Raw genomic sequence first — 18,200 nt, 5'->3', positions numbered from 1 at the left:
ACTACATGTAAATGGGCTTGGCCCAATCTATTTGACTTTGTGTATGTCGATCGTGTTCCTCGCACTTCGTAGTGTTCTTTTCTCTTCTCTCCCTCAAACCCACTCTTCTTCCCGACACATCATACTCCGATCTTCTTCGCTTAATTCCATATCTGAAGTCAAAATTTTCATCAGGAACCTGGAAACGATTTAGATTCGAAAAATCTGAACTCTGTAGGTGATGTTTTAAGCAAGGATACTCAGTTTATGGAGACCGAACCGTTGCGTCGAATGTGGAATTAATCGTGGGTGTTGTTGAAACCCTAATTTCGTTGGTTTAGGGTTTTGTAGCACAGTTTTTTCGCAACACAGACTAAAATCAAATGAAGAAGAAACAAGAAGAGAGTTCGTTGGAGAAGCTGAGCACTTGGTATGAAGATGGAGAGCAAGAAGGTGGGGAGAGAAGTGAGAAGAGAAGGATGAGTCTTAAAGCATCGGACTTTGAGAGTTCTCGAAGCGGTGGGAGTAAAAGCAAAGAAGATAACAAGTCTCTGGTTGATGCAGAGCATCAAGATCGTGATTCCAAGGGTTCTGATAAGAGAGAGAGAGACGGGAGAGAACGAACTCATGGGTCTTCTTCTGATACGAGTAAGAGGAAGAGATGGGATGAAGCTGCTGTTCCTGTTAATGATGGTGATTATAAAAGTAGTAAGCTTTCTGATTCTAGACATGATAGTAGTGGTGGAGAGAAAGGTTCTGTTAGTAATGAACATGGTGAGGGTAGGAGTCATTCGAAGTCTGATAGGAGTTTGAAGGCTAGTAGTAGAGAGGATAAGAGTAAGAGTCGAGGTGTGAAAGATGATGATAGGGGTAGTCCTCTCAAGAAAACGAGTGGTAAGGATGGTTCTGAGACAGTGAGAGAAGTGGGTCGATCTAACAGGTCTAAGACACCAGACAGAAGTGGGAAGCGTCATCAAGAATCTGAACATTCGGATGCAGACTACGAAAAAGAGAAATATGGTCGGAAAGATGAGAGATCCAGAGGTAGGGATGATGGCTGGTCTGATAGGGATAGGGATCAAGAAGGCTCAATGGATACTTGGAAGAGAAGACATTCTAGTATTAGTGATAAAGATCAGAAAGATGGGGACTTGCTTTATGATCGTGGCAGGGAACGGGAGTTCCCAAGGCAAGGACGTGAAAGGAGTGAAGGCGAGAGGTCTCATGGTCGTTTGGGTGGCAGGAAAGATGGAAACAGGGGTGAAGCAGTTAAAGCTTTGTCAAGTGGTGGCGTTTCAAATGAGAATTATGATGTAATTGAGATACAAACCAAGCCACTTGATTATGTCAGAGCAGAATCAGGTCCCAACTTTGCTCGTACGACTGAATCGGGTCAGCAGCCTCCTAAAAGGCCTACGAATAATGATGAAGAGTGGGTTTACAACCAGGAAGGTAGTAGACAGAGAAGTGAGACTTTTGGGTTTGGAACTTATGGGGAGGATTCGAGAGATGAAGCTGGTGAAGCCAGTTCTGATTACTCAGGGGCTAAAGCAAGAAACCAGAGAGGTGCAACCCCTGGTCGAACTCATTCTATGCAAACCCCTAATAGAGGTCCGCAGGCTCCACAAGGCATGAGAGGGAACAGACCCTCAAGGGGTGGGAAAGGAAGACCTGCTGGTGGCAGAGAGAACCAACAAGGTGCCATTACAATGCCTATCATGGCGTCACCATTTGCGAATCTTGGAATGCCACCACCCAGCCCTATTCATTCTCTTACTCCTGGTATCTCGCCAATTCCAGGCGGTCCTGTTACCCCTATCTTCATGCCTTCATTTGCCCCGACTCTTGTCTGGCCTGGGGCCCGAGGAGTTGATGGCAGTATGTTACCTGTTCCTCCTGTTCTCTCGCCTCTTCCTCCTGGACCATCAGGCCCAAGATTTCCTTCAATTGGCACTCCACCAAACCCGAATATGTTCTTTAATCCACCAGGTTCTGACAGAGGAGGGCCACCTAACTTCTCTGGGCCTGCATTTAATGTTTCTGGACAAATGGGACGTGGAATGCCATCTGATAAAAATTCAGGGGGTTGGGTTCCTCCTCGAGGTGGTGGACCTTCTGGTAAAGCTCCTTCTAGGGGAGAGCAAAATGACTATTCCCAGAACTTTGTGGATACTGGAATGCGTCCCCAGAATTTCATCCGAGAGCTGGAGCTTACCAATGTGGAAGACTACCCCAAGCTGAGAGAGCTCATACAGAAGAAGGATGAGATTGTATCTAACTCAGCTTCTGCACCAATGTATTTTAAAGGCGACTTGCATGAAGTTGAGTTATCTCCCGAGTTATTTGGAACAAAGTTTGATGTTATTCTTGTTGACCCACCGTGGGAGGAATATGTCCATAGAGCTCCTGGTGTTTCTGATAGTATGGAGTATTGGACATTTGAAGACATTATCAATCTCAAGATTGAGGTGACTACACTTTGCTTAGCACTAGATCTACTAGTGCAGATATCATTTTTCATCTTGAGTAATAGGTAGAGGAAATAGTGATACTGAACATATAGTATTTTGACCTGTGTGTAGATTTTGGGGGTAAGGTTGGTTGCCATCTTTGCTATTGTGGTTTATAACAAAAGCAAAATTTTCCATGTATCTGTAGGCGATAGCTGATACGCCCTCCTTTATTTTTCTCTGGGTTGGTGATGGTGTTGGGCTTGAGCAAGGGCGCCAGTGCCTAAAAAAGGTACATGATTTAAACAATTTCCCATTTCATTTATCGTTTTGGGTTTGTTGTTCTTGAGAGTTTTCACTTCATCGCTATTTCTTTTATTTTGAGTGTCACAGTGGGGTTTCAGAAGGTGTGAAGATATTTGCTGGGTGAAGACCAACAAAAGTAATGCAGCACCAACTTTGCGACATGATTCTCGTACTGTGTTTCAGCGTTCCAAGGTTCAGTATGGTCTGCCATTGCCTCCTCGTTTGATTCCTGTGTTGCATATCTTTGCTTAACACGTTTTATTGGTTTCTCTCTGTGTAGGAGCACTGCTTGATGGGGATAAAGGGTACTGTTCGGCGTAGCACTGATGGACATATAATCCACGCTAACATTGATACTGACGTAATTATTGCTGAAGAGCCTCCTTATGGTTAGTAGAATGTATTTTGCTCGTCATATCTTGTTCCGTCTCTCTCTTCTGCTTCCAGCTTCCTGTTTTTTTAAAGTGAATATAATAAGATTTCATCAGTTATGCTACATCAGCAGTTAAATGCGTACAAATAGGATGGTTGCTTCATGTGATTAAAGGTGTCGAGTGTTTTAGTACTGGTTTGGGCCTATTGTTGGGAGGGAAGCTTTGGGTTCTCGATAAACAAAACCCTTAATTTCCTTTGGCTCTCGGATATGGTATATGTGATTAGTTTGCTGGATTAGTCTTGGATTCTCTATAGTGTGAGCTTGTTCATTGAGAAGGATATACGATTCTGTGGTTGATTGTAACAGGGCATATCTAAATATTTATGCAGTTGTATCCGTACTGTTTATCGTAATTTCAATCTCTTTCTGTAGGTTCAACTCAGAAGCCAGAAGATATGTATAGGATAATAGAGCATTTTGCACTTGGTCGCCGGAGGCTTGAGCTTTTTGGTGAAGACCACAATATTCGAGCTGGATGGCTTACTGTTGGAAAAGGCCTTTCTTCCTCAAACTTTGAATCACAGGTAAAATCTCATACACTCTGCAAACATCTATCTCCACCTCTTCCTGTATTTACATGAGCTTTAGAACTATGCAAGGAACTTCTTTGACAGCATGTGTAAGATGTGTTTGACCTGTTTTGGATATTGTGTACTTTAGGCTTATGTGAGGAATTTTGCGGACAAGGAGGGTAAAGTGTGGCAAGGAGGAGGAGGGAGGAATCCGCCTCCAGACGCACCACATCTCGTTGTGACTACTCCTGATATAGAATCGCTGCGGCCCAAATCACCAATGAAGAATCAGCAACAACAATCATACCCAACGTCTCTAGCCTCTGCTAATTCCTCAAACCGAAGGACCACAGGAAACTCACCACAAGCAAATCCTAATGTTGTTGTCTTACATCAAGAGGCTTCTGGTTCTAACTTCTCTGTTCCGACCACCCCACATTGGGTGGCACCAGCGGCACCTGCCTCTGCAGGTCCTCCTCCAATGGACAGCTTTAGAGTGCCTGAAGGTGGCAACAACACAAGACCACCGGACGACAAGAATTTTGACATGTACGGCTTTAACTGAGCCCTGCCCAAACTGCAGAGTTTCTAAAATTGTTTTCTATTCGATGGATTTTTTTCCACCACCTTTGCATTGAGAAACTCTGCTACTTAACGGTTTTGGTTCTCTGTTTGTAATTCTGTTCATTTTTTTACCTTCGTAGAGCCAATACTTTCTATTCATTTCATTTTAAGCTTTTACTTAATACTCCCATTTTGCTCCATACAAACTGATGTATCCAATTCAAATCCCATTAAACCCTTTATATTCACAATTTACATACTCATATCTAATAAATGATTTCATTGGTATAACAGTATGTGCAAACCACCAAACAAAAAGTTCTTCGAGTGTTAGAAGCAGCCATGGTTTCTCATGATTTACTTGAACCTCCAAGAGACCAGAATCTAAGATTCACTCACTCCACATTCCAACAGAAATCTCTTGTACTCGAGCTCGACTCTGCTATACGCTTCATTCATTTCATCCGTAGCTTCCTGATTCGCTGGAGCGGCCTGCATGCAGTTAGCTTCTTTAACAACTGAAGCATAATCTGTAAACGAATATTATGCAGAACTTATGTATGCAACTGACACTGTCTTCTGGCGACGAATCATTTTCATCAGAAGCAAGTGGCTCGTTCCTATCACTCAATGCAGTTCTCCACCTTGTTCCTTTGGAGCCAGGGGGGGGATGACCTTTTGATGTTTTTCTGGAGATTATTGTGTGTAGCGTCCCAATTATGCAGACGATGCACAATCCAAGAACAGGAAGCAGAGAAGTGAACAAAACACCTGAGTTTAACTGAAGAGAGACATGATTACAGGCTGGAAAAAAAACACTAAGAGTATACAATTCTAAGTTGCATCAAGATCCAAACAAACATCTAATGCAAGAGTTTAGGCTAACACCACCAAAGCATTGCTTGAACACATGGATCCAAACGTAGTAAGAAAACTCAATATACTATCCAAGAAGACAAACAAAAACATGAATCTGAAAGCAAACTCAAAATCCTTAGCCCTCCTAATGGATAGGAAAGTGGGACACTGGCTTGTAGGGATATGTTCTTACATGTCCCAATTTGTGTTGGTCTCGTCCTGAAAGATTCTCTGCAGTGCTAACAGTCTCACTGTATTTCTCTTGCCGACGTAAATCAGGTAACTCCTCAGTTGTGTTCTGTCAGTGCTCATCAATTAACCAAAGACTAATATAAGTTAGGATCTCCCCAATTCAGATAGATACCATTTAAGGACAAAGAACTTCAGTGATATACCATCTTAGAGTCATCTATAACAGAAGAAGGAACAACAGCGTCATGCTCCTCTTCAAAATTTATGTCATCAAGTCTACTAATTGTCTTAGTTTCTTCAGAATGTTCAACTGATACTCCATATTGCTTCAGAATACGTCTCAAAGACTCGCTTCTGCAACATCAGAGAGACTAACTCTATGAAACATTGCCAAAACTAAAGTAACTTTGATTGTTCTCATTAAATTACAAAATCAGTGTAGGGTTCTATCACACTTATCTAAAGAGAAAACTGCTGATGAAGCTGAAATCATCATCTTTCAAAGCAACCACAACTAAATAAAGAACTCAATCACCAGAACCACACAATTCTTATCATAACTGGCTTAATCCTAAACTCCACAACACAATTCTAATGAGTGATGAAGTTCATAAACATTTTCACTAACCACAATTACACACACAGAGAGAGCACAAAGTCATCACCTTTTAGCAGAACGAGCCAGTTCGTGTTTAGTCCTCAGTTCCTTCTCTGACATCTGTTGAACACGAAACCTCCATCTCTACAAATTCAAAACAACCACAAAAACAATACTTCACTAAAAAAAACTCAAAAAAAGGAATATTTGCTTGTAACCCTAACCTCTGAAACTCGTTTAAACCGTTTACTTCTGAAACCAATCAAGGAGGAGCCGAACACGACCTCATTGATTAACAAAGCAGCAGCCCCAAGGTGCAAACTTGCCATGTACCCAGAAGCTTTTAAGACGAAATGAGAAAGATTTAGAGGAGAGAAACAACCATGATCCACACCACCACTTAGAAGACAAGACATTGTCTTCTTCTACTACTATAAAGCTTCGTCTTCATCTGAAAAGCAGAACACATGGTCCCCTATTGGCCAATTATCGTTTAAATCGCTCAAAGACTCATAGAAAGATACAAAGGGTCCTCAGTTTTCTGACTGAAAAGGACGTTTCCTTTTGGAATATCTCTTTACTGAAAAAAAGTAAAGGGTTGCTTTGTAAGGAATCAAAACTTTTGGGTCTGTATGTAATTTATAAATAATGTAAGGGTGTAATAATAATAGGGATGCTTCCAATAGCAAAAAAGAAGAAGCAATCATTCAGATTTCAGATTGTGACATCTTACCTTTTTTTTTTACCGCAATAAATCACGCGCGAAATTCTCCAACTTCCACGCGCCTATTCCACTTCTTCATATACACGCGCTTCTTTTTTTTTCCAGTTCAGATTCTTTAGTTTTCAATATGTGTTTATGCCAATCTGAGTTGCGTGTAGGAGAAGTTACTGTCACTTACTTGGCTTATAAAACTCTGAAGCAATCCAATTTTAACAGGGCAAAATACATGTGGCTTATGTTGTATCTGCGGGCTAATGCTGCAGAAGGTTTTAATGGTGGTTATTACTATAATGGCCGTGGCATGATGATGACCAAAGGTTTGTGATTAATTAGTAGCGTTCTATCGATCTTTCATATCAAAAAGCTTTCTTGGCTTTCTAGGCTTTCTTGATTTTCTCAGTCTGAATTATAAGAGATGATTTGTTTTAATATCTTTTTATGCTTAGCTACCAGTGTCTCCAAACTTCAAAGTAAAGATAATCTATTGTCAATGTCCTCTATATCATACAAGTGCCTCGGGTGACATCATCTATATCGCAGCCCTGAAAACGCTGAACATCTAGAGAAACCGCATGATATATGTGATCCATATAGTAACCCTCAAGCACAAGAGTTGGTCCAAATTCTTCCTCATCCAGGATGGTCGGTCCACGGTTATCCCGATAAGCAAGGAGATGATTGGATTGGGGATCCCATGACTTGGGAGCTCGATGACTTGGAAGTAAAGACGTCTTTACTTCTACCAGTTAAGTAAAGATATTTAATTAATTAATACTTCATTTCTCATTGGGACTTGGCTTGAAACTAATCTGGCTTTGTGGACAGGTCCCGGGAAATAAATCAGTAAAGCGAGTGTGGACATCCATCAGTGTTGGTACAGAAATATATGTTAGCAATAGACAAGAAGAGTGACTTTGATGTTTTTGTTCCAATACAAACAATCCTCGTGAACATGGAGGTTGTAGCAACACTCGTCGCTTTTGCTTTCTTTGTTTTTTTTTTATTCTCACAAGCGAAAGCTCATGTGCCTCGATTACACATGATGTCTTCTTTTTGTTTAATTTTTTGAACCTGATACACAAAAATATATGAAAAGGAATCATTTTCTTTTTAGTTTTTGTTTGGAAAGAAAAAGTATTTGGTCTATGTATTATTGGGTTTCTAAGTTTAGGCCCGACCGGTGGTGTTAACTTTATGAAAACGTGTTTCCAGAATCGTCCCGAGCACAACTTCAACATCTTTCTAACTCGTCATTAATACAGCCAAGTTGTCTGAGCTTAATACAAGAAAAGCAATTTTTTTTTTAATGATCGATTATAAGAACAAAGATGTAAATTCGAATTTAACTAAAATCACATTTATTTGGTCTTATAACTATTTGAAGCCGTGGAAGTTGACCAAAACAACTGCAAATTAATGCCTTGGAAAGTTACTGAGGCAACATATTTTCTAATTTAATTAAGAGTTTAGAATAACTAAACCTTTTGGCACAAATCAAACTTTAATTTACGAAAATTTCTCACCCATCCCATCCTAAAGTTACTTGACTTTCAAATCTATTTTTTTTTCATAGCTAAACAACAATCATTTTTAACTGCCGATTTTATAGTTATAACACAGAGTAGCAGCCCATGTTGATCGGCTAATAATAAGTTGTGATGGCCGTCCGTAGTTTTTTTTTTTTTTGTTAGAAAAAACTTCTTAATCCTTTGTTTGTTTTTATGTTAAATTTATTTAAGAAAAGAAACGAACGACAAATTAAAGATCCATGAAGATTAAGAAAATAACTGAAAATTCCAAATATCTAGTAATTTTTTTTTTTGCTAAACGATTAAAAAAGTTTGGGCCTGGCCGTATAAATTTGTAGATTGAATCTATCTATCTATATGCCCTAAATTTTGATTATCAAAAGATCTAAAAGATTGCTGATTTTTTTTAATACAAAAAACCTTTTAAATTAAAATTTAGGCTGTCTTGGAAGAGCCATTTGACTTCCTAAACAACGTATTCTAAAACATTTGTTTAACAACAATTTTGAGTGGCTTAAATTGGTAACTTGTTAGTAAGATATAAAAATGGGTTTTGAGTTTTAGAGTTTCGTCTGATTAACGAAGGAAAAAAATCAAAACAAAAAAAAAATGACTTAAGAAAGAGTCAAAAGATTATTTTCAAAAAAAAAAAAAAGAAAGAGTCAAAAGAGAAGATGGAAGCTAGCTAGGGCAAATAAATGAGGAGATGTACCAAGAACGTCAACATCTTCTCTCTCTCTTCCCTATCTCTCTTTCTTCTGCAATATTACAATTTGCGTGTCACTTTCGAGCCCTAAATTAAGCTCTGCAAAATCACCTTTCTCTTTAATTTTCCACCAAAGGAATCTTAAAATCATAAATATTGCGTGTCAATATAAAAATTCGATATGATTTTAAAATATACATGATACATATGTATTAATCTCAAAATGTAGATACAAAACATATACAGATATTTCAACTTTTCAACTTTTGGTTTGGTATGTTTCTCACTTTCTTGAAAGAATGAAACATACTTACGTATATTTACGTGTAAGTTATGTATGTGTTAAAAAAAATGTAAAGTTAAATGTTAGGTTACTAATATAAATCACACATGTTTAAAATAAACATTAATAAGCAATGAGTGGTGGAACACAGTGATATATTTTGGGTGGTGCAAAAAATTCTTTTGGATTTATATATGATAGGGTTTGTCATCCAGATATTTTACGATTAAATTTACATATTTTTACTATATAATCTTCGTTGGTCACTATCCACGCTTTAATTAGAAAATTAAAACTTCTAATATTAATGGATTAGTTTATGGTTCGGTCATGGATTCTTCCGGTTACAAAAAAAAAAAAAAAAATGTCTGAAACATTGTCCTCATGTGGATGAAATGGTAGTGAGAAAATTAAGTAATGTTTTTTTTTTCAACCTTTTCCTTACCTTTTTTTTTCTTTTAGCATTTTAGAGATTATTACAATCATCAAAACTGAAAATAATGACAAAGATTATAATAAAATATTGTGGTAAAAAGTTTCATGGTTAAAGAAATAAATGTCGTATGTAAGCAAGGAGCTATTTATATTTACAACTGCTCTCAATCGTTCAATAGTTTTCTTAAATAATGTTATTTTTAAGTTATAATACTTTTGGTCATGAACTAATTCAATCAATATTTGTTATCGTTTTATATAATTTAGTGAAATAATATGCTTGTTTCTGGCGTTTTCTTTGTAATCAGGGATTCAGAAAACCATGATATTGAATTTAATTCCAATTTTTCAGACTCTGATAAGCTACCACTGATACCCCAAGAGTTTAAATTATTAAAAAAATTAATTGCCATTTTTTTCTACCATGAAACGAAACCTTCTTACGTCATACCCAGTAATGAAAATATTAGAAAGATACATACATCCCTAAATCGTATCTTCTGAAATCCCAAATCTTGGTCCTGCCGTGAACTTGACCAAAATATGAAATGATGGCGCATGTAGCTTAGCTAGATTCTCAATTTCTCTCAAAATTAGAAATGAAAAAATGAAAAATTAACACTTCAGATATTTAGGAATTTTTAGTTTATAATACTTTATATATGAGATTTTAGCTTAACTGAAAGGTTAAAATAACTTTTTTTTTCTTTCTCATTAATTTCTTTTTCTATCACATTGCCAAAATTTGTGATTCCTAAGCCATACACATTTTTTTTTTTTTTAACTATGTAACAATCGCATTGGCAACCGCAACCGCAGCAATCACATTCTCTCTTTGGGACATTGGAAGGTGAGAAAAGAAAGAAACGTCTACAAATAGACATATTGAGTGGGAAGCTTAGGGTTTTTGAAGAGAAAATAATTTGGGTTTGTTTTTGGGATTCGCAAAAAAAAAAAACTCTTTGAACTTTTTTTTTTCCTTTTGTTTTGTTTTCTTTATAAAGGAGAAAGAGAGAGAAAGAGAGAGTTTCCGAAAGCTGAATTGAGTTGGGTGAAGCAATTCTCAGGTCTGTCTGTCATGTCTTTACTTCTTCTTCTCATAAAGGAAAACACTTCTTGATCTCATCAAGTTCCCATCTTTGTACACATCTCTTCATTCAAAAACTCTACATTTATATCTCTCTATATATGCAGATTCCAATCTCATAATAATTCTTAACTCGTCATGGGTTTTTTACCTTCATAAAACTTAATTTTCACAATTATGAAATATTTTCCTTTTTTTTTAATACTTTCTTCTGTTTGATGCTCTTTCCCCATGAAAGAAATAGAGAGAGAAAGAAAGATCACAAGGGTTTATGAATTAGGTTATGTTTATTTATTTTTAAGTTTCTCGCATGTAGATCTCTGCTAGATTCTCTTTCCTTTCTTGTCAGCTAAAGTGGAGTTCTTTGGTCTGAAAATCGTCCAAATCTGTTTGTGTTTCTACATCCCTCTTCTCGAAACCAAGCATGGTTTAGTCTCTTACTCTCTCTTTCTCTCTCCCTCTCTTTCTCTTTCTTCTTTGTGTGTAATAATGTTTTCTTGTGTGTTTCCCTTATGTACTATATAACTTCAGTTTCATGTGCATCAGTGCCTTCTTCTTCTATATCAATTTGATTTGTTTTCTCTCTCCATATTTTTCTTGTTTTTTTCTTCTTGGTAATATTCTTAGATTTTCCTGTGTATACATTTTAAAGAATGTCTTCATACATCAGTTTAGAGATCAATGAATTTTGTAAAAGTTCTGTGTAAGTATTTACATCTTCCAGTTTTATCACAAAAAAATTGAAATGATATCTTCTAGATCTAAGTCAGAATTGCTTACGTATATGTTGTTTTTGTATTTGACCCCATGAAGCCTATACTAGAAATTAATGGAAGAGAGAGGGAGAGATCGTACAAGGGGATGGGTCAAAATAATTTGTCAGATTTACCTCCCCGGTTCTATTTTTTTTAAGTCATGATGAGAAGTTAATAATTATTATATAGATTTTACATATAGAAACCTATTTATAAGAAGCATTACATTTATTGTATATGATCCTGATCTTGTATGGTTAGGTTCATAGTGAAAGATTTGGATATATTCTTAATCCTTTAGTTCCAGCAGCATCAGATCTGCATCAGATCCAATTTGATTCTTGTCCGTCCTAGAGATCAATCAACAACATCCTTAATTTATTTTCCCGAGAAAGTTGGATACAACATCCTTACTCTCTTTTATATATATATATATATAACAAAAGTTGAGTTTGGTAGATCTCTATTAAGTATATTAATTCAAACTCTAGCTTTAGGGTTTTGTTTATCCACCACCACTTTTTACTATTTACAAAAATGTTACACATTTTCTGGTATATATTATTCTATATCCTCTTGTAGTATATATCAATTATGAATTGGGTGTTTGTTAAACGGTATATTTGTCTTATCAATAATGTTGAAAATTGAGCAATTCTAAGTGTTGTTTTGTTGTTTGAAATGAAGGATGGGAAGAGGAAAGATAGAAATAAAGAGGATAGAGAACTCGACGAATCGACAAGTGACGTTTTGCAAAAGAAGAAATGGACTTCTCAAGAAAGCCTATGAGCTTTCAGTCCTTTGCGATGCAGAAGTTGCCCTCATCGTTTTCTCCACTCGTGGCCGACTCTATGAGTATGCCAATAACAAGTAAGCTATTTCTTGTTAATTAAAGATATGCTAATGAAATATATATATAAAATTTGGGATATGTCAAATTTTGCTAGTGATTGTTTGAATAAAATAGATGCGAAATAGTTGAGATAAAATATAGAAGATACTGAAATGTAAACATGTACCTTTTCTTGGTCTATATAATAATGTTGACCCATATTTAAAAAAAAAAATCTAGACAAATAATGTACATATGAAATTTTTATTTCAAAAGCATGTTATATACGTTTAGCTAAATATACATACATATATATATATATTTGAAAAGTAAACAAGCAATATATACGAACAATTTTAAGTACTAAATACACATACTATTTTCATATATTACCTAATAATTTTGAGAAAATTTTAGAAGTCAGTTTATCAAAAAAGAAAAATCTTAAAGAGATAGAGAAAGGAGAAAGAAAGATCGTACCATGTATTTAAGTACCAACCTCATGCTAGCTAGCAGTTGCAGTGTTGGTCAACACAGTCTTTTTATTGTTTTTTGCTTTTTGACAAAGTTGTTCTTGGAACTTAAAACAATTATGCAGCGAGAGATGTAATGTTATGTTGTACTCTTATTTCCTCTTTCATCTTAAGCAGATCAAATCTATTTCTTCATGTCTTTACTTTCCTTTTTTGGCCTTTTCATCTTCTATCTTCCATTTCCTTTTTAATCTTGATTTGAAGTCACTTCAACTATTATATTGTATATATCCAAAATATTTAGTTCTTTTTTTGTTTCCTTTCCATGACACAGTCTCACAAGCACTTTCTGTCTTTCAATTAAAATAGTTGAATAATATATCTGAAATTCTGAATACAGAAACATATTATTATTCTACATTATATGTACAGAGAGTACATATACATTGCTTGTTTTTTTTTTTTTGGTGGGCATATATACATTGCTTGTTTGTCAATGCTAAAGGCAACATATATGTTTATATGCTGACTTTATTGCCATTGCTTAAATCCATCAATTTAACCAATTAAGATCCTTATCCAGATGCAAATTAAATATGGGTAAATTATATGCAATAGCCATGGAGTGAGTTTTTTTAGGTCAAAGTGAAAAGTGTTTTTCATGTGTTAGTCACCTCCATAATTTTGGACAACTAAACCCTTGAAACAAACAAACTAAATGAAGTCTTTAGTTAAGTCAGTTAGGATTATTCTCATTTTTGTGACTATATGGAATAAAATCCGTTTGCTACAGTAAAAAGTAAAATATAAAATAAATAAAATTAGTCACATAGTACGATGTGTTTTCCTAGTACTGTGTTTTGATGTACGGTTTTTTTGCAACTGTGTACGTACAAAAGTCATTAATGTTATGTACGTACATATATAATCTTATTGGAAACATAATTATACTGTTGACTATATATAACCTTCAGAATTATAATTATTCAGAAATAGTACAAACATTCCGAACATTCATTAATGTATGTAAAGTTCTTTTATTCAATATATACGTCTATAAGTGCTCAGTAATGTACGTAATGTTCTGAATACATACGTACACTAAGGAAAAATAAGGCTTATGATTTGCTCTATGGTATAGTGTACGTACATAATGTTCTTTTATTCAATGTGTACTTCCATAAGTCTGTTTTTAATAGATGGTATAATTGTATTTTTACAGTCGTTTTCAACATGTGTATCATATGCAACCCTAATATTGCAGCCATTGTTCACGGTTTTTCATAAGCCTTCTTTTCCTTTACATTTTAATATTTTTTACACCTAAATCTTGTAAATCTAGCTTATATTAGTATTTTTAAAATCAAGAACTAAAATTTGAGTTTTTAAAGTGTTTGGAAATTTTTTTGAGTTTTACTCACCCAATATGAAATTTTCTCTTCTTCTGCTTCTCGTCGGAGTTCTAATCGAAACTATAGTTGCCAGAGTTCTAAACACAGTTTCGTTTCACCGAAATTTATTATTCCAATTTTTTTGGTTAAGGAAGATGATGAACTTCACGCTTTGAATTTTTTTTTTCTTCGTTTCGTATACTGAACTAAATCTTTAAAATTATTTCAATTATGTTTATCTTTTTTAGTTAACCAAACATTGTATCATTTGGGTAATGTCATCAAACTATAATTGTCTAGTTAGAGGGTATTTTTGTTATTTTGTTTAAGGGTGGCTATTGCATGAAAAGTTATATTGACTTTGTTAATTCATGAAAGAAAATGTTTTTCTGGTGTGATTGGTGAAAATTTCTTAATTAAATATTGACAAAACCTAAAAAAGAAATTAATGAGATCTTATTATAAAATATTTTAGGGTGTGATTAGCTTGGGGTATGGTGTGATTGGTTATCTGCGTTAACATTTGCATTTTAATTTCCATTTCGTTGTTTTTAGACAAAAAAAAATTATGGCCATATTATGATTAATCCGAATATATACCACAGTGATTAATTGCATAAGTACTCTTACTCTATGCTCTTGATAACGAATGAAACTGGATGTTTATTTGTAACAGCATAAGATCAACCATTGAGAGGTACAAGAAAGCTTGTTCTGATAGCACCAACACCAGCACTGTCCAAGAAATCAATGCCGCGGTTTTACTTTTTTTTTCCTCAATCTCTCTGCTTACGTAACAGTTAACATCATATATGTATATATATGCGTATACGTTCTTACTGTGATGATAATGTTTAAAATTACAGTACTATCAACAAGAATCTGCAAAGCTGAGGCAACAGATCCAAACGATTCAAAATTCCAACAGGTTTTATATATATGACCAGCTTCTCTAGCCATATTCATATGTGTGGTCTATTACTATTTATGTAACACATTTTTTAATAACGTTGCAGGAATCTGATGGGAGACTCTTTGAGTTCCTTAAGTGTCAAGGAACTTAAACAGGTTGAGAATCGCCTTGAGAAAGCTATCTCCAGGATCAGGTCCAAGAAGGTAGACTCTCTTATATATACATAACCTTAATCTGTGATCAGTTTCCTGAATGGTCTATATACATATTCTACATCTCCTTTGTGTTTCTTGCGAGATACAGCATGAGTTGCTTCTAGCTGAAATCGAAAACATGCAGAAAAGAGTAAGTAAAGCTCAGCTCAATAAGGTTTTGCTCTAAATTTCATATTGTGGAATCTTTATATAAATATATGGTTATATTAATTCTGCAGGAGATTGAGCTTGATAATGAGAATATCTATCTACGAACTAAGGTAAGAACATAGTTAACATAATGTGTTCATTAATACCATAGACATATCAAATCAGTCACATGTCTAACTAATTAGTATGTTTCTTAACAGGTAGCAGAAGTGGAGAGGTTTCAACAACACCATCATCAAATGGTCAGTGGCTCAGAGATTAACGCAATCGAGGCGTTAGCTGCCTCACGCAACTACTTTGCTCATAGCATTATGACTGCTGGTTCTGGATCTGGTAATGGAGGTTCTTACTCTGATCCCGACAAGAAAATTCTTCATCTCGGATAATCTCGTGGGCGTGAAAAAAAAAACGAGCTGCAATCACAGTTTATAAAAGCTCTTCATTCTGAGGATCCTCTACTCAGTTTCTATCTCTAAATATGTTTTGGTTTATAATAATTCAAAGTACAATGAAGGTATTGATCCTTCAAGACTCATTTGGAAATTGTGTTGTGTGATGGTTAAGGCAATACTCTGGTTTTTAATGTTTCATTATGGTATCTGATTTAGTGATTCATATCATACAGCAAAGCATATACATATGATTTTAAAGAACAGAACATGATTATCTCTACATAACATATGTTTGATGTATTATTACAATACAGGACTATAAGATGTGATTAAAGAACAGTGCACTTCTTGTTGAGTTCGGTGCGTAAAGAAGCTGTCTCTCTCTCAGCTTTGTTAAGTTGTTCTCTAAGCCTCCTGATCTCATCAGTAGATAGTTTCTGAATTTCATGCATCTTTTTCTCGGTTTCCTCCCTTGCTTCTTGTGCCTTAGCTAATTGTTCCTTTACATCCCTCAATGACTCCTTCAGCTGATTAGAGATCTAACCAAAGACAACAAAACCAACATGTTATATAACATTACATTTAAAACCAATGAATGAACCTGAATGTACCTTCTCCTTTATCCCCTCGAGCATTTCGTTATGTGATTTCTCTACTTCCTTTTTCATTTGAGATATCTCTTGTTTTGAAGACCAACCCTTCATTGCTTCAATCTGCTTCTGCTTTTCCTCGATTGTCGCCTCGTTCTCCTATAACAAGGTAGATGAAACATAAAACTCAGATAACACAATACAAAATTGTGAATTCTTGCTTTGTAAAAAGAATCTATATTTTCTCACCCTTAGCTCAAGTGATAAGTCAGCCATATAAGATCTTCCATTGTTCTTCTTTGAGATTTGTTCGACGAGGTTTAGAAGATCTTGGACTTGCTTCTCTTTCTTCCTCACAGAAGCATTACGCCTATTGTCAAACAACACCTTACGATCATCACACTCTTTGAGAATTTCCTATATAGAGATGTAAATCATGTAATTAAGAGATGCTGATAGTTCATACAACACTAACTGCTCTTAGTGTACAGTAATAAACCTACCTGAAACTCAGGGCAATCCTCCAAATAATCATCTAGAGTTTCTCCATCTTCAAGTGCATCCTCATTGGTGAAGACAACGATTATATAATTAACGATTTGACTTCCGAAAAGGATCTTTAATGTGCGAAGCGTCGACTGTTCCTCTTCTGTTAACCGATTCCTTACCGAGAAAACAAGAAGCACTGCATCGATACCGCTTTTAGCTAAAAGTAAACATCTAACGATTTCTCTGATGGTAAAATCTGTCGTCGAGGAAGCACTAAACAGACCTGAAAGCACCACCATTAGGTTAACCTCAGTGTATTTGTATATATGTTTTTGATAAATCGTGAAAGCTTTACAAAATACTCACCAGGAGTGTCGATAACACTGATGATCAGACCATTTGGTAGCTCAGATTTATGTAGCTTACACTCTTTGGTAATGAATTTTCCTCTTGCCTTTGACTGAAACATAGTTTTACCTAAGATGCTGTTTCCCGTTGCGCTTTTACCATTCCCTGTTCGACCGAGTAGGACTAGAGTTCTTTCAGGTTTCCACTCATTCTCCACACTAAGTGCGGACGAATCAAACGCCATTGTTTCCCAATCTAACAACCCTCTACAAAAGGAAATCTAATGGCTAGTGATCGTTCTTGAAATGACAAAAGAAAGGTAAAATAAGAATCAAGACTCAATACGATATGTTATCCCAAATGAGAAAGGAAAGAAATAGTTTTGTAATTTATAGAGGCAAAACAGAATATTCATTAGACAAATGAAGGAAGAAAAGAATAAACGGTGAGAAGATCTTTATAGTCTGAAGAAAAACCAAAAGGAGTCTGACTTTGACAAGCAAGGAATCATAAGAGAAAAGATAACAATCTTTTATGCTTTTATTTTGCCTGAAGAAAGAACATTGAAGCTAAGGCTGCCACTATGATTGACCAATATAAATCTTTCCATTGAAGTGATCCGACAAAGCTAAACAAGAATCTTTGAGGTTTTTGACTTCAACATTCTTGAAACAGAGATAACCTAACCTGCAGAACAAGTTACTCCAACAAAATCAACAAGAGTCCTCAACAAGCAATATGGTTTTTTATTCCTCAACTTATTCGACATTCCATTACGAAAGGCAAGACACATAAGAAGTGTAAGGTGCATGTAAGCATCTGAAAGTAGTTCTAGAGTAAACAAGATTTCAACTTCACTTGCATTTTTCCTACGCATCTGATTGAGGGATAGAGAATCAAAGAGTTGAAAGAAACAAAGGCATACCTCTCTACAGAACAACTACATGATCTGACCCAAAAAGATATTTTAAAGAAACAAGTCTAAAGAACTTT

General features: G+C 35.5%; 4 protein-coding genes and 1 long non-coding RNA gene across 12 annotated transcripts; 3 read left to right on the top strand and 2 right to left on the bottom strand.

Moving 5' to 3' along the window:
• The first annotated feature begins 123 nt into the window (after positions 1 to 123).
• Positions 124 to 4,538, top strand: LOC104736988 (N6-adenosine-methyltransferase non-catalytic subunit MTB). The gene is made up of 7 exons (XM_019234846.2): positions 124 to 264; positions 295 to 2,447; positions 2,638 to 2,721; positions 2,823 to 2,927; positions 3,016 to 3,124; positions 3,544 to 3,695; positions 3,832 to 4,538. Exons 2-7 carry the CDS (start codon positions 363 to 365, stop codon positions 4,246 to 4,248), a joined length of 2,952 nt encoding a protein of 983 aa, XP_019090391.2. The 5' UTR covers positions 124 to 264; positions 295 to 362; the 3' UTR covers positions 4,249 to 4,538.
• On the bottom strand, positions 4,460 to 6,442 carry LOC104736989 (uncharacterized). 2 transcript variants are annotated; one of them, XR_015577912.1, is made up of 6 exons: positions 6,120 to 6,419; positions 5,963 to 6,039; positions 5,501 to 5,651; positions 5,299 to 5,431; positions 4,819 to 5,028; positions 4,460 to 4,739 (listed from the first exon to the last, which is right to left on the bottom strand). XR_015577912.1 is itself a non-coding variant. In XM_010457085.3 (6 exons), exons 1-6 carry the CDS (start codon positions 6,309 to 6,311, stop codon positions 4,632 to 4,634), a joined length of 843 nt encoding a protein of 280 aa, XP_010455387.1. In that variant the 5' UTR covers positions 6,312 to 6,442; the 3' UTR covers positions 4,460 to 4,631. The 2 variants fall into 2 exon arrangements, 1 of the variants encoding a protein (XP_010455387.1); XM_010457085.3 differs by having other exon boundaries at positions 5,299 to 5,403; positions 6,120 to 6,442.
• A 285-nt stretch (positions 6,443 to 6,727) lies between these two features.
• LOC104736987 (uncharacterized) lies at positions 6,728 to 7,732 on the top strand. Its single transcript, XR_759671.2, has 3 exons — positions 6,728 to 6,936; positions 7,066 to 7,364; positions 7,445 to 7,732. It is a non-coding gene; the product is annotated as an uncharacterized LOC104736987 (long non-coding RNA).
• Positions 7,733 to 10,115: 2,383 nt separating this feature from the next.
• Positions 10,116 to 15,978, top strand: LOC104736986 (agamous-like MADS-box protein AGL11). Of its 7 annotated transcripts, none has more exons than XM_087481257.1 (9): positions 10,116 to 10,258; positions 10,392 to 10,422; positions 12,102 to 12,284; positions 14,787 to 14,868; positions 14,977 to 15,038; positions 15,127 to 15,226; positions 15,327 to 15,368; positions 15,457 to 15,498; positions 15,589 to 15,978. In XM_087481257.1, exons 3-9 carry the CDS (start codon positions 12,103 to 12,105, stop codon positions 15,772 to 15,774), a joined length of 696 nt encoding a protein of 231 aa, XP_087337383.1. In that variant the 5' UTR covers positions 10,116 to 10,258; positions 10,392 to 10,422; position 12,102; the 3' UTR covers positions 15,775 to 15,978. The 7 variants fall into 7 exon arrangements, with proteins under 7 accessions (XP_087337383.1, XP_087337381.1, XP_087337379.1 ...); XM_087481253.1 differs by lacking the exon at positions 10,116 to 10,258 and adding an exon at positions 10,577 to 10,639 and having other exon boundaries at positions 10,339 to 10,422; XM_087481255.1 differs by lacking the exon at positions 10,116 to 10,258 and having other exon boundaries at positions 10,289 to 10,422.
• On the bottom strand, positions 15,962 to 17,980 carry LOC104736983 (immune-associated nucleotide-binding protein 13). The gene is made up of 5 exons (XM_010457080.2): positions 17,226 to 17,980; positions 16,874 to 17,142; positions 16,620 to 16,787; positions 16,392 to 16,529; positions 15,962 to 16,319 (listed from the first exon to the last, which is right to left on the bottom strand). Exons 1-5 carry the CDS (start codon positions 17,449 to 17,451, stop codon positions 16,110 to 16,112), a joined length of 1,011 nt encoding a protein of 336 aa, XP_010455382.1. The 5' UTR covers positions 17,452 to 17,980; the 3' UTR covers positions 15,962 to 16,109.
• Positions 17,981 to 18,200: the final 220 nt, after the last annotated feature.

The sequence above is a fragment of the Camelina sativa genome, chromosome 13 (genome assembly GCF_030686135.1).
Source record: "Camelina sativa cultivar CO46 ecotype springtype chromosome 13, ASM3068613v1".
Lineage (NCBI taxonomy): Eukaryota > Viridiplantae > Streptophyta > Magnoliopsida > Brassicales > Brassicaceae > Camelina > Camelina sativa.
This window is presented reverse-complemented; position numbering and strand designations above follow the sequence as displayed.

What these genes read in the sequence shown, in the direction of transcription:
- LOC104736988 (XM_019234846.2), top strand. Translation starts at nt 363, where the DNA reads ATGAAGAAGAAACAAGAAGAGAGTTCGTTGGAGAAGCTGAGCACTTGG. An exon ending in TGCTGAAGAGCCTCCTTATG is followed by an intron (nt 3,125 to 3,543) that starts GTTAGTAGAATG and finishes CTCTTTCTGTAG; the next exon opens with GTTCAACTCAGAAGCCAGAA. An exon ending in CCTCAAACTTTGAATCACAG is followed by an intron (nt 3,696 to 3,831) that starts GTAAAATCTCAT and finishes TGTGTACTTTAG; the next exon opens with GCTTATGTGAGGAATTTTGC.
- LOC104736989 (XM_010457085.3), bottom strand. Translation starts at nt 6,311, where the DNA reads ATGTCTTGTCTTCTAAGTGGTGGTGTGGATCATGGTTGTTTCTCTCCT. An exon ending in CTGGCTCGTTCTGCTAAAAG is followed by an intron (nt 5,652 to 5,962) that starts GTGATGACTTTG and finishes CTGATGTTGCAG; the next exon opens with AAGCGAGTCTTTGAGACGTA. An exon ending in ACCAACACAAATTGGGACAT is followed by an intron (nt 5,029 to 5,298) that starts GTAAGAACATAT and finishes GTCTCTCTTCAG; the next exon opens with TTAAACTCAGGTGTTTTGTT.
- LOC104736986 (XM_010457081.3), top strand. Translation starts at nt 11,313, where the DNA reads ATGTCTTCATACATCAGTTTAGAGATCAATGAATTTTGTAAAAGTTCT. An exon ending in ACGATTCAAAATTCCAACAG is followed by an intron (nt 15,039 to 15,126) that starts GTTTTATATATA and finishes ATAACGTTGCAG; the next exon opens with GAATCTGATGGGAGACTCTT. An exon ending in TCGAAAACATGCAGAAAAGA is followed by an intron (nt 15,369 to 15,456) that starts GTAAGTAAAGCT and finishes TTAATTCTGCAG; the next exon opens with GAGATTGAGCTTGATAATGA.
- LOC104736983 (XM_010457080.2), bottom strand. Translation starts at nt 17,451, where the DNA reads ATGGCGTTTGATTCGTCCGCACTTAGTGTGGAGAATGAGTGGAAACCT. An exon ending in CAGTGTTATCGACACTCCTG is followed by an intron (nt 17,143 to 17,225) that starts GTGAGTATTTTG and finishes TGGTGCTTTCAG; the next exon opens with GTCTGTTTAGTGCTTCCTCG. An exon ending in AGGATTGCCCTGAGTTTCAG is followed by an intron (nt 16,788 to 16,873) that starts GTAGGTTTATTA and finishes ATCTCTATATAG; the next exon opens with GAAATTCTCAAAGAGTGTGA.